This window comes from Myodes glareolus, chromosome 8 (genome assembly GCF_982192425.1).
Source record: "Myodes glareolus chromosome 8, mMyoGla1.1, whole genome shotgun sequence".
In the NCBI taxonomy this organism is placed as follows: Eukaryota; Metazoa; Chordata; class Mammalia; order Rodentia; family Cricetidae; genus Myodes; species Myodes glareolus.
In genome coordinates, this window is record NC_142033.1 from 107,720,675 (window position 1) to 107,733,812 (window position 13,138).

Sequence of the window (13,138 nt, forward strand, 5' to 3'; positions counted from 1 at the left end):
GGGTGTAGTAATGAGTCTATTTCTTCCTGAGACCTAGTCTCATGTAGTCTAGCCTGACCTCGAACTCCTGATCCTCCTGCCTCAGCCTCCCAAGTACCGTCAGCCTGGAACAAAGGACTTCTACCGAGCCCTGGTCACTACCTCCACTTTTTTCTTTATTACAGGCCTGATTATACAGCCCAGGCTGGTCTAGAATTCACTATGTACACCAGGCTTGTCTAGAAATCACAGAGATCCACCTGTTATGCCCAGATCATGGAGGGCCCCCAAAACCAACTAGAAGACAGTGTCCTGTGTGTAAAAGCAAACAACCTTTATTCTTACACAAGTTTGCAAACTCGGTGTCTCCGTTGTGTCCAGCGTATTGGAGTGATCAGAGAGCCCCGAGCTGAGTTAGAGTTGGGTTTTTATAGTAGTAAGAGTGGGGGTGAGGGGTTTCTGAGGTTCAGAGCCTCTGACTAGATGGCATTTGTCTAGGGGTGTCCTGGGGAAAAGCAATGGGTGTGTGCTGGCGGTTGGAACGTCGGGAATTCCAACGTTCTGAGTGGTCTGTTCCTGAGTGGTGCCTGGGTGGTCTCAGTTTGTGGCCTTTATCAGAACCAGGGTAAACTACTGAGACTCAGGCCTCTATTGAGTTTGTCACGGCTGGGTCCTACACCACCTCCACTACCTCTCACACACTGGAATTAAGGTGGAACGCACCACACTCGGCCACCCTTATGTTTAAGCCAAGGTGCCAAGTAGCCCAGGCTGACCTCAAACTTGATGCGGAGCAGAGAGCTACCCTGATCCTGATTCTCCTGCCTCCATCTGCAATGGATTAAATAAAAATGCTGCAGGTTCCCGAGTGGCTGCAGCAGGCAGCTGGCCATGAGACCACGCTGCAGGTCTCCACAGGCGGCTGGTCCCAGGCAGGGAGACATAAAGCGGCGGGCGAGAGACAAAGAGTCATGGATAGACATGCCATGCAGAGTGAGGTTGGATATTTATTTAGTGGACTATGAAGAAAAGGAGGAGAGCAGAGAGGCAGAGAGAGAGGCAGAGAGAGAGAGAGAGAGAGAGAGAGAGAGAGAGAGAGAGAGAAGGGAGAGACAAAAGCTGCCTCTTCGAGAGGGAGAAAGAAAAGGAAGAGACCCAGGCTCCAAACAGTAAGGAAGATCTGCCTGCTTCAGCTGAGGCAGGGGGGCGGTGGCTTGTCTCTTGGGTTTTTGTTGTTTTGTTTGTTTTTATTTTTTGAGACAGGGTTTTTCCGTGTAACAGCCCTGGCTGTCCTGGAACTCACTCTGTGGCCCAGGCTGGCCTCGAACTCACAGAGATCTGCCTGCCTCTGCCTCCTGAGTGCTGGGATTAGAGTGCATCACCACTACCCGGCTTGGCTGTTCTTAAACTTTCAAAAATCCCACATGGAATACAAGCACGAACTTAATGTGACTAAAGACAAGAATTTCTTGAAATATTCTTTTTTAAATATTTATTTATTATGTATACAATATTCTGTGTGTGCCTGAAGGCCAGAAGAGGGCACCAGACCTCATTACAGATGGTTGTGAGCCACCCTGTGGTTGCCGGGAATTGAACTCAGGACCCTTGGAAGAACAGGCAATGCTCTTAACCTCTGAGCCATCTCTCCAGTCCTTGAAATATTTTTTTAAGATTTATTTATTATGTGTACATCATTCCTTCCATGTGTGCCCGCATGCCAGAAGGGGGCGCAAAGTCTACATTATAGATGGCTGTGAGCCACCATGTGGTTGCTGGGAATTGAACTCAGGGACTCTTGAAGAGCAGTCAGTGCTCTTAACCACTAAGCCATCTCTCCAGCCCCTTGAAATATTTTTTAAACGGGTGATAACTACATGAGTTCAAATTAGTCACGAGCTGCCCAATGATACGACTACATTTCCCAGAAGGCCGCGGGCGCCGCCGACGCCCTAAAGCGGCTCCGGAGCGCGACGTAGCCGGAAGCATGCACGTGCGAGCCGGCGAGCATTATGGCGGCCACCTGTCTCCTCGGGGCTTCCCGGATGTGGGCCGGCTGTCGGCTCCGGGCTCTCCCGGTTCCCGGAGGACCCGGAACACTCTCCGTCCGGGACTACGCCAAGAAGCCAGGTGAGGCGCCTCCGGAGAAATCAATGTGGGCACGGTGGTAGGCCAGGAGAGTCCGTAGTGCGCAGGCGCGCTGCTGTGGGAGGCGGGGCTCCGGGAACTGCTCCTGCGCAGGGCAGGGCGCCTGGAATACCATACCCACCCGCGGAAATTGAGTTATTGCTATTTTTAAAGATTTATTTATTATGTTTACACCGTTCTTCCTGCACATCTACACACCAGAAGGGGCACTAGATCTCAATTGTGTGTAAAGCGCCTTCCGGGAAAGCCCACAGCCTGAGTTCGAACCCTAGAATCCAGGTAAACGTGGAAGGAGATGGCCGACTGCACAAATGCGCTACTGTGCCCCCCAACGTGATAATAATTCTTAAAGATTACGTTTTGAGGCTGAATATGATGGCCAATACCTTTAATTCCCTCACTCAGGACGGAGAGGCAGAGGGATTTCTGTGAGTTACAGGCATGCCAGGAAGACCACATCTCAATAAAATATATTTTTAAACGTTTTATTTTTCTGATGGGCAGTGACGGCGCACACCTTTATTGCCAGAACTCAGGGGATAGAGGCAGGCAGATCTCTGTGAGTTTGAGGCCAACCGGATCTACAGAGTGAGTTCCAGAACAGTCGGCTACACAGAGAAACCCTGTCTTCAAAAACAAACAAACAACAACAACAACAAAAACTTTTTTGATGTTCCAGGAGAGCTGCATGATGATATCTTGTCTCGAAAAATAAATAAGTTTTGTTTGTTTGTTTTGGGCACAGGTTGTCATATACGCCATGCTGGCCTAGAGCCGCTGAGCCATCTCTCTAGCCTTAGTTTTTTATTTTTTCTGAGACAGGGTCTTATGATCCCCCAGCCTCAGCTGAGACCTCTGGGTATGAGGTAGTATCATCCTGCCCCCATCACTGAAAGGAAGAGGGGCTGAGTGATCAGGCCACACAGTCTCGGGTCAGGGGACAGGGGACCCTGTTATACCTGGGGTGTCCGGGGTTGCCAAACACAGAGGGAGGCACAGGGGCAGGGCTGGGCTACAGTGACCTGAGCTCTTGCTCTGCAGTCATGAAGGGCAGCAAAGGTGCCAAGGGCAGCGTGGCCACTGAGGCCCTGAAGGACCCTGATGTGTGCACAGACCCCGCCCGGCTGACCACACATGCCATGGGGGTGAACATCTACAAGGAAGGCCAGGATGTGGCCCTGAAGCCAGACTCTGAGTACCCCGAGTGGTGAGTGTGGATGGCCACCTGGCCTGCAGGGGCACCCCGGGGTCTACTGGTCTCACCCACCCTGGACGCCAAGCCCTGGTACTCCTGCTTGCAAATGGGGAGCTGGTACACAGGGCCGTGTGTCCCTGAGGGCAGAGGGGGCAGGGTGGGGGACTTTGTTTTTCTTGACAGAGATTTAAGGCCGTGTCTCTTCCTGGCTATCCAGACTCTGGTATTTCCTGGAGTGAGCTGGGGACCAGATAGTTAGGTGCACAAGGCCGTGTAGTGGGGCCACACTCCCAGGACACTGGGAGAGACAGGGACAGCGGGTGCAACCTGAGCTGTCAGCCACGTTTTAAGTTTCCACACGGAGCCAGGATCAAGTGGCTGGAAGGTGTCTGTGCAGAGATCCTGGGGCAGGACACGGCCTGCTCTGGGGCAGTAGCAGGAGCCTGTGGCTGGAACAGAGGTGGGGACCAGGGCAAGAGCCAAAGCCCCAGCTCAACACTGCCTACACCCCAGAGCTGTGAGGTGGCCATGCAGTTTTGACACTACCCCCCCACAGGCTATTCCAGATGAACTTGGGTCCCCCGAAAAAGCTGGAGGAGCTGGAACCAGAGTCCCGTGAGTACTGGCGACTGTTGCGCAAACAGAACATCTGGCGTCACAACCGACTAAGCAAGAACAAGAAGCTGTAGCGTGAGGATGGAGCATCTCATAGGCCAGCGAGAGGGTTCGGCGGGAAGTGGCACTCACTGCCCAACGTGAAGACCCGAGTTCAATCCCCAGAACTCACATGGTGGAAGGGACAGAACTGATTTCTGCAAATTCTCCCACCTCCACGGTTGTGTTTGGCAACGCAGGCCATACGCACACAGACAGACAGACAGACAGATACACACACACACAATAAACAGGTATGGAAACAAATGACTGACCGGTACCTGTGGCAGTGAGCTCTGTCTAGGACGCCTCAGCTCCAGATCTTGATGGGCAGGTGGGCTGGTCCTGGGCTGGGCTCCAGGCTAAACCCAAGTGCCTCAACACTGAAACACTGAGGTCTGTGACTCAGCCCGGTCTGGGGCCTCCGGGGCGGCGCAGGGCTGAGTGCTGTTGCCTTCCATCTGGGATGTGTCTTGCTTGTCCCTCATTGGACCCCAGAGCTGAACCTGTGTTTGCCACCTGGGTCATGAGCCAGCGTCATGTGGCCCGAGTTCCCCTCAGCTCCCCAGGTGGCTCTCTGTCCGGCTGAACTATGAGAATGGGTGAGATTGTGTTCGGGGAAAGTCCTGCACAGGACGGTGCAGCAGACCACAGAGACACCAAGGTGACAGGGCCTGCTCCCTGGGACCAGTCAGGTGGTTCTGCTGTCTATACAGTAGGAGTCTATGGAGCCTTTCTTGGCAACAGCCATCTTACCGCAAACACCTTGTGGCTCCTGAGGTTCTCCAGGCTCTACCAAACTTAGAGTAGAGCCAGACTGATGCCCCCGATTCCCCCACCTGCCTCCTGCTCTCCTCCACTGGGGACACAGCCTGGCCCAGGCTTTCATTTGGGCCATGCTCTCTGCTTGGAACACCTGGGCTTCCTCCTTCCCTTGGGTCAGTGTTTGCTGTACTGTTGGCATGACAACACCAGCATGGGCCAGAGTGAGTTCCCCACTGAGTTTAAGAGGGAAATCTGTGTGTCCTCAACTGCTTGGTGTCAGCACCTGTGGGTGGGCTGGGTGGGGGTGGACAGGTGGGTGTGTGGACGGGTTTGTGAATGGCTGAGCAGAGGAGTGGCAGGGTGGAGAGATGCAGGGTGCACGGTCTGGAAGGTGGGGAGTGGATGCGTGTGTGAGCGATGGGCCTCGCCGATAGGTGGGATGTGACAGCAACGTCCTGTCTGCTATGCTCTCAATGTTACTGACACACCTGCTTGGCTCTACTTTGGTGTCTGAAATTCCATGGAAGAAAACCACCTTGGCCTTGGATCCAGAAAGTCTGGGTCCCCTCTGCACCCTCTCACCTTCTCTATGGGCAAGAGACTTGCTGTCCTGGTACCTGTCCCTTCTGTGACAGGGACATCCCTCATTTACCCTACACCTTGAGATGGGATGTGATCTGAACGCCCCAACTTAGTGCTGCTACGTGGGGGGCCCCTTTAGGCTCTCTCTGTAGCACCTCCTTATCCTGTGCAGTGGGGGGGCCCCTTTAGGCTCTCTCTGTAGCACCTCCTTATCCTGCGCAGTGGGGGGCCCCTTTAGGCTCTCTCTGTAGCACCTCCTTATCCTGCGCAGTGGGGGGCCCTTTAGGCTCTCTCTGTAGCACCTCCTTATCCTGCGCAGTGACTCCGGCTCCCTTCCCAGCAGGATGAAGGAGGCCCTGGGTACTGATGCTAAGCAGATCCCCAGCCGGGCTATTCCCCGAGTCCCCTGACCTCACAGGCTGGCAGGGGCAAGGTAGAGTAGGCAGGGACTTGGGGCAACACATCAATAATCATGTGGACTCAGGGCAATGGGGGCAGGTGAGGCCTGCCACAGCCGATGCAGGGAACCGGAGCAGCATGTGGCAGACGCGGGCTTCACAGAGACACCAATGTACTGGTTTTTCCCATCACTCTTTATTGGGTGTCCTGGGTGTGGGGATTCCAGGGACTTCGGAGCCTGCACACTGGCCCATCCTGGTGCAGTGACCATGAGCCTGTGTCCTCTTGCTCCCTGCTTCAGCGTCAGGGATCCTGGCTTCGTGGGGGAGCTGAACCCTCAGCTTCCTGTCCCGCAATGGGAGCTGCGGTGCCAGCACTGCGGAGCTCGCGGCCCAACTTCTCTGCTATTTTGCGGAAGGGGGGTCTGCGTGCAGGCTCTGCCTCCCAGCAGCTGCCCATGAGGGTGTGCACAGAGCCTGGGCAGCCGTCGGGGGGCTCCATGCGGTAACCCTTCTCCACAGCCTCTGAGACCTCCTTCAGCGACTGCAGACACAGAGCGAGGAGCGTGGGTGGGAGGTCAGCAACATAGGATGCACAGGGTGCCCCTTCCCAGGGCGCTGCTCACCATCTTGGGGTACGGAGCTCTTCCATATGAGAAAACTTCCCACAGCAGCACCCCGAAACTCCAGACGTCTGATTTGCTGGAAAACCGCTGTGGGGGCAGAGGTCAGGTGAGGAGGAGCCCCCCCCCCCCCCCCCCCCCCCCCCCCGGCCTCTCTGGACACGCTCCTAGGCTACTCTCCCCTCCATACTCAGTCCATGCCAGAAGGGCGCCCTGTGCCCTGGGCTCACTGGAGGACCAATTTTCCCTTGAAGCTCAGAGAGGTCGAGGGATGTGCATAGGATCACACAGCAGTCACAACATCAAGCTCCCTCTGAGGAATCCCAAAACCTCAGAGAAGAGTGGAACATTGCTCACCCCATTCTTGAGAGCCTCGGGTGCTGACCACTTGACTGGCAGTCGGCTGGAGTCCAGTCCCTTCCGCTCAGCCTTGGCTAGGCCAAAGTCACTGACCTTGGCCACCAGGTCCTCAGAGACCAGGATGTTGCGAGCAGCCAGGTCCCGGTGCACCAGCTTCTTGCTTTCCAGGTACTCCATGCCTTCAGCAACATGTCTGGGGACAGACAAGGCCCGTCACCCTGTGCTCAGGCCTCAGTTTCCCCTTCAACTTTGGGACCTACCTTCCTGGAAGGAATGTCACTTACAGGGAAAACTGCAGGAGCTGAGATGTGCTCACGAGGGCGCGGCCCCGCGTGCGCAGGAAGTTCACCAGGTTGCCCTGTTTGGGGGGGAGGGACCTGGGGGTCTCCAGGCTGTTGGGCCACCCTGCCCATCCACCCATCTGCCACCCCACACACCTTGCTCACGTGCTCCATGACAATGTATAAGCCGTGGTGCAGGATCACGCCTAGGAGCCGTACCAGGTTCCTGTGCTGCAGCTTTCTGGGGGCGCGGGGCGGGGCGGGAGGTGGGGGTGGTGGGAAGTGAGTACACACCGGCACCCCAACCCTGGGACCCAGCCCCACCCGGCCACTCACGTCATCACGGCCGTCTCATCCAGGAAGGCCTGGGCTGTGACGTCACACTTGATGTTCTTCACGGCTACCTTCTGCCCCAGGTACTCACCCTGCAGGACGGCTGTGGGCGGGGATAGAGCTCAGAACCCACCAGCAAGACAGATAGACCTGCTGCAGCCCCGCCTAGAATCCCCCAGTGAGGGGCTGGGGGCGTGGCCTTGATCCATCCCCAGTCCCCAAAAGAGAAATAGTTAATGCAAATACAATGGCTGTCTCACTATTCAGAATTCAAATTTCTGTTCCATGAAGAAGCCCACAGGTCCTGCCCATGTTTGCATAGTTTCCTGCCGCTCGGGACGGACAAGGCATGGTGACCGACCGCGGCGGCGTGTTTACTGTCCTCTGGTCTAAGTCCCGGATAATGCGCACAGGGAAGGCATTCTGAGCAGAGCTCCTAGGCGGCGAGGGCGGGGCTAACGCCCAGCCACCTGTCCAGCCTGGGAGGTGCCAGCATTGCCTTCTGCGCCCCCTCCTCACCTCCGAACTCCCCCTCTCCAATCTGTGCTCCCAGAGTCAGGTGCTGCAGATCGAGTAGCCAGCCAGCTGCAGGGGCAGAGAGACCTGGTCAGAGCCACAGCCCTTCCCATTCCGCCTGCGTCCAGTGAGCTGTGGAGGGAGCGCTAACATCCCTAGAGCTAGCTACGCCTGTGCCCACCCAGCAGCTGCCCCAAAGCTGTATGGCAGACATACAATGTCCGGTGCCAATTACAATCCTGCAAGTCACAGACTGTCCCAGGAGGCCATCAGAATTCAGTCCCACCAGGTTCCCCAGACCCCACCCTCCAAACTTCCCGGGGCCACACAGGTTCTGGAATATTCCTGATCTTGCCTCTGGCAGGCTTTTGCACTCTATACACACCCTGCTTCTGGAAGGCCCCTCTTTTCCCCCAGAGCTCTCTAGTCCCCAGCTTTGAAGAGTCTAGCAGGATAGACACCTCGCTCTATCCTGGGTTTGTCTCTGGGGCTCCAGGCCCCACAGGAGACATGTGACAGCCAGGCTTGGAAGACTTTAGGGCTTAACCAAGCCATGGCAGGGGCTTAAGGATGAGAGGTTGAGGCTGAGAGGTGGGAGGGTAGGGTTGCATCTGGGCTGGTGTATATGAGATCTCATACCCTTTGCGAGCTCCTCCTCGGCCGACTTGGCACCCTGTTTCCTCTTGGGCTTCACCAGCTTGGTGCAGATGGCCCCCTTGTCTTTGGTGTAATGCTGTAGGGAGTGGTAGCCATAAGCCTCTGCCTCCAGGGATCCCTGCCCCTTACTCCTCCCACCACGATCACCACAGTGGGGTAGACAGAATTACCCATGTACCAGACTAAGGTGACTGGGTTTCCATGGCAATAGTGGGGTGCAGAATGGAAAGTGAGGGGCGGTTGTTGTCCCCATGGGGCTCCCTGGAGAAGTGACCCCGGTTCTAGAAACAAGTGAGGCTCCTGGAGACACCCCCCCCACTCCATCTTGCCAGCCCTCCTGCTCCAGCAGTTTCCCACAGGTCACCTCCACCATGTCCATCAGATTACAGAAACACACGGCCTCGTCGATGGTGAGGTGGCCGTCTCGATGCAGGACACGGTAGTGGATGACATCTCGGCCAAAGCTAACACACAGGACGTAGTCTCCGGGGTGACGAGCCGACTCCCGCACGAGAAACAGCCCGTCCTCGGGTGGCTGCAGCTGCTGCACGGCTTCCTGGCCCGAGATCTTACCGTGAAACCATCTGTGGGGACCCGCGGGGAGAGGATACTGTGTGGCGCAGGACGGCTGGGGCCCTGATGCCACCCACCCCACCAGAGCACCACTCACGGCATGAGGCTGAGCTTGGGGTCCGCAGAGAGGGCCTCCCGCTGGCGCAGAGCAGTGGCCGCCAGCAACCCCTCCTGCCCACTGCCATGGTGCTTGGCACGGTACCAGCCCTTGTCCTGCACAGGGAGGGAAGGAGCTTGGGGAGTCTGTCCTGGCACCCCTAAATGCACCCCAACTGTTCTTCATCACCCCCCTTACCTCACAGACCTCCAAGATGGTCACCATGTCGCCCTTGCGAAAGGCCAGCTCACCGGGCTTGGGGCGTGAGTTCTCACACTTGGTCATACATTGAGTACCAGGGGCCCAGCGCCTCTGGGGATGAGACAGAGGCCGGGGGATGTCAGGGACACAAGGGAGCTGTGGAAACTGAGAGGGACAGGAAGACCTGGGAGAAACTGGGAGCTGGTGAAGGCAGGACAAGGGAATGACAAAGACACGGGCCAGTAGCCTAGCACTCAGGTGGCTGAGACAGGAGGATTCCAGACCAGTTAAAGGCCAGCCTGGGCTGCAGTGAGACTTTTCTCAAAAAACTAAAAAAAAATAATTCTGGGGGTGGTGGCCCACACCTGTAGTTCCAGAACTTGGGAGGCAGAGGCAGGTGGATTTCTGAGTTTGAGGCCAGCCTGGCCTATATACTGAGTTCCAAGCCAGGCACATCTGTATAGTGAGACCTGGTCTCAAAAGCAAAATAAAACAATAAATAAGTAAGTAAATAGATAAATAAAAGCAAACTTGGAGCGGATGGAAGGAAAACTGAGTCAGAGAGAGAAAGAGACCAGAATCACAGCCACATATAGAGGCCTGGGTGGTCAGACTGGCCTGGTCCCTGGGGGAATGTCAGGGGTGGGAGCTTGCCTCGGGGCGCAGGCCCTCCCCCAGGTCAGCCGAGGATGGTCTGGCGACTCACCGTTGGCATCCTAGCTGCGGCAGGCGAGGGGTGCCAGGCTCGGAGGAAGCGAGGGCTCACCTGTGGAGGAGTCAGTGTCATGCTTAGGAGATGTCCCCAGGTCCAGTTCCTTCCGCTGGGCCTGGCCAGGTGAAGGCAGCGGCAGCACCAGCAGGTAAAGAGGCTCCTCGATCAGCCCTCAGGGGGCTTAGGAAGTGATCCCCTCTGCAGCCCAGGCTTTGGGAGGTTATCTTTACCCGAGGGAGGTCCTTAGACTCCCAGCCATCAAAGGCCAGCCAGGAGACCCCTGAGCCTTGCCCTGCCATTGCTCTGGAAGGGAAACTGAGGCCTAGCGGCAGGAGTGTAGGGATCCGATGACTCTGGTGGCAGCCAGGGTTGTGTGTTGGGAGGACAGTGCCAGGAGCTGGGCCCGCAGCTTCCTCTTTCCTGGGCCGCAGGCAGGGGCGGTGACTCAAGGTCATTCCTGGGAATCTGACCCTGGGTGGAGTCTGGGGAGGCCCGGCTTGTCGGGTCACCAGGGGTCACCAAGGAAGCATCTGGAAGGACCCACACGACCCTAGGGCAGTGACTGCTGGGGTACCCAGCTGGTGGCTGGCAGGGGCCAGGGCAGGAGGTTGGGGTGCGCTTCTGGCTTCGGGCTCAGTGGGGTTTGCAGGACAGCTGCGCGCAGGCGGAGGCGCACGTGCATCTGGGCACAGGTGCCACCCTGCCATCCGTGTGTGCGCGACACGGGTGCCGGCTAGACATGGTGCCGGCTAGACGCGGGCACCTGTGCGTGTGTCTGCAGCACACATGGGCCCTGCAGTGACCACCAGGGCGCGCGCACTCAGAGACGCGCACGCCGCACCCAGAAAAAAAATACCCAGCCTTGGCACCTGACGTCCCCGGGTCCAGGACCGTTTTGAGGGGCGTCCCCTTTCCACCCGCGCGCACGCGCTCACCTGCTCAGGGCGCAACCCCGGGAGGGTGCCCGCCAGCGGGTCGTGCGCCCCAAGGCTCAACTCGGAGCAACTTGCTCCGCTTCCTCATTTTGGGGCGAGGATGGAGGGGACCCGGCTCGGAGCCCCTGCGGGTCCTAGCGCCGGCCGCACTGCGGGCCGCGCTACTGCCTCCTCCCGCTCCGCCTCCCGGGCGGGATGCTGGGTGCCAGGGTGCTTGGTGCCCGATGTTCTCTGGGCCCCTGCTGAGTCCCAGCCTTCCGTAGACCACCCCGAAAAGGCAAGGAGCACGGAACGGCTCGCGCACGCGCAAGTACAAGGAATTGGAAGGAGCTCCCTGTGTGGGGAGGCGATCAAGGCAAGCAGCTCACAGCACAAAGACCTCCACGCTGCAGCCAGGCCCCTCAGCCTGGGACTCTACTCCCTGCTACGCTGTGAGCCTGGCCCAGGCACATACAAGTACTTTCAGAAATGCCAGGCTCATTCTGCTTTGGGGCTCTCGAATGTTTTCCCAGAACTCAGAAGGCAGAAGTAGGCAGATCTTTGTGAGTTCAAGGCCAGCCTAGAGAGCTACCTGGAGAGACCTTGACTGGAAAAAACAAAATAAAACCCAGAAAACAAAAAACAAAAGAACAAAACAACAAAAAACACCAAACAAACAAAAACAGAATAAAATAAAATAAAACCTATTTAACTAATTAAAAAGAGAGCAGGGGCCCTGAGATGGGAAGTATGTGCATGAGGTAAAGGAACCTGGGGCAGTAGATTAATAGAGATGGGTGAATCTAAATAATAAGAGCTAACTAGAAATAAACCTAAGCTATTGGCCAAGTGTTTATAATTAATAATAATAAAACAAAAATGAAAAACGAACAAAAAAGGGGCTGGAGAGATGGCTCAGAGGTTAAGAGCACTGGTTGCTCTTCCAGAGGACCTGAGTTCAATTCCCAGCAGCCACATGGTGGCTCACAACCATCTGTAATGAGATCTGGTGCCCTCCTTGCCAGCAGTACATTGTATGCTTAATAAATAAATAAATCTTAAAAAAAAAAGAAAAGAAAAGAGAGAGAGCAGGGGTGGGTTGGGGGCAGCTCAGTAGTAGTGGACAAGTCTGGACAAACGTGCCCTCACCATGGCTGTGAGACTTCTGGAGGCCACAGGTCTCCAGCCAGGTGTGGGTGTCCACCTCGGAGTCACGGGCCAGGGAAGACCAGAGACTGCAAACCAACTTCTGCTCTTGGGTGACCTTGTTGCTGAAGACACCACACGTCTGAGTCACAGGAACTGACCTGGAGGCTTCCTTCCTACTGCAGCTGTCACGCAGCTCCCACGCTGCAGGAGACACCCAGTGGTGCAGCAGAGGCCTGAGGTTCTGCGTAAACGGCTGCTTTCTGATCAGAGCTGACCCATCCTGCACAGGTCCCCACAGCAGGAAGAGCCTGGCCTTTCGGAAAGTATGTGTGCGCTCCAGGCTCACAGCGCAGCGGGAGCTGCTGGCCTTGACCGCCTCCCCACTTGCTTTGCCAAATGGACTTTGTCCAGATGCTTTCTCTGGTACTTACAGATAGCAAAGATGCAGAAGACAGGCTTGGGGCTGGGGGCTCAGTAGGTGGCACACTGTGGTGACACAGGCCTGTCATCCCAGCACTGGGGAGGTAGAAGCAACAGGGAAGGGAGTTAAAGTCTCCCTCAGGTATGGAGTCAACCTGAGGCCAGGCTGGACTACCTGGGACCTTGTTGCAAAAAAAAAAAAAAAAAAAAAAAAAAAAAAATCCAGGCCCCATCATCAGTGGCTTTGGGCACTCTGGTCTTGGCAGAGTGGGGATCTGAGGTGAGGTTACCCTCTCACTGGGGGCTCCGGGGCAGCCATTCCAGGAACACTAAGGATCCATTTTGTTGGTAAGTCGTCGCAGCTGCCTGACATAGACGTGCTGAGCCACAGAACGAGCAAACACCACGGCCGGGAAGTTCTTGCCCATACGTGGCACCGCTGACCACAGCCCTATCCTGTGAAGCTTCTGAACACTTGACGTGGGACCTGAACATGTTTAAGCAAGTTTTTCACGCCGCAGGAGGCTAGGGCTGGGCTTATGGGCACAGCACTCGCCTGGTGTGCATGAAGCCTTGGTCTC

At 56.3% G+C, this 13,138-nt stretch overlaps 2 protein-coding genes across 4 annotated transcripts; one reads left to right on the plus strand and one right to left on the minus strand.

Annotated features, from left to right (window-relative positions):
* Positions 1-1,949: 1,949 nt before the first annotated feature.
* Mrpl54 (mitochondrial ribosomal protein L54) lies at positions 1,950-4,243 on the plus strand. Its single transcript, XM_048460910.2, has 3 exons — positions 1,950-2,109; positions 3,169-3,334; positions 3,879-4,243. Exons 1-3 carry the CDS (start codon positions 1,992-1,994, stop codon positions 4,009-4,011), a joined length of 417 nt encoding a protein of 138 aa, XP_048316867.1. The 5' UTR covers positions 1,950-1,991; the 3' UTR covers positions 4,012-4,243.
* Positions 4,244-5,898: 1,655 nt separating this feature from the next.
* On the minus strand, positions 5,899-11,089 carry Matk (megakaryocyte-associated tyrosine kinase). Of its 3 annotated transcripts, none has more exons than XM_085692449.2 (13): positions 11,010-11,089; positions 10,069-10,128; positions 9,360-9,473; positions 9,162-9,277; positions 8,856-9,075; positions 8,474-8,567; positions 7,838-7,903; positions 7,322-7,421; positions 7,142-7,226; positions 6,989-7,062; positions 6,702-6,897; positions 6,348-6,434; positions 5,899-6,265 (listed from the first exon to the last, which is right to left on the minus strand). In XM_085692449.2, exons 2-13 carry the CDS (start codon positions 10,075-10,077, stop codon positions 6,026-6,028), a joined length of 1,401 nt encoding a protein of 466 aa, XP_085548575.1. In that variant the 5' UTR covers positions 10,078-10,128; positions 11,010-11,089; the 3' UTR covers positions 5,899-6,025. The 3 variants fall into 3 exon arrangements, with proteins under 3 accessions (XP_085548575.1, XP_048316857.2, XP_048316849.2); XM_048460900.3 differs by lacking the exon at positions 11,010-11,089 and adding an exon at positions 10,305-10,606 and having other exon boundaries at positions 9,369-9,473; XM_048460892.3 differs by lacking the exon at positions 11,010-11,089 and adding an exon at positions 10,305-10,601.
* Between the last annotated feature and the right edge of the window lie 2,049 nt (positions 11,090-13,138).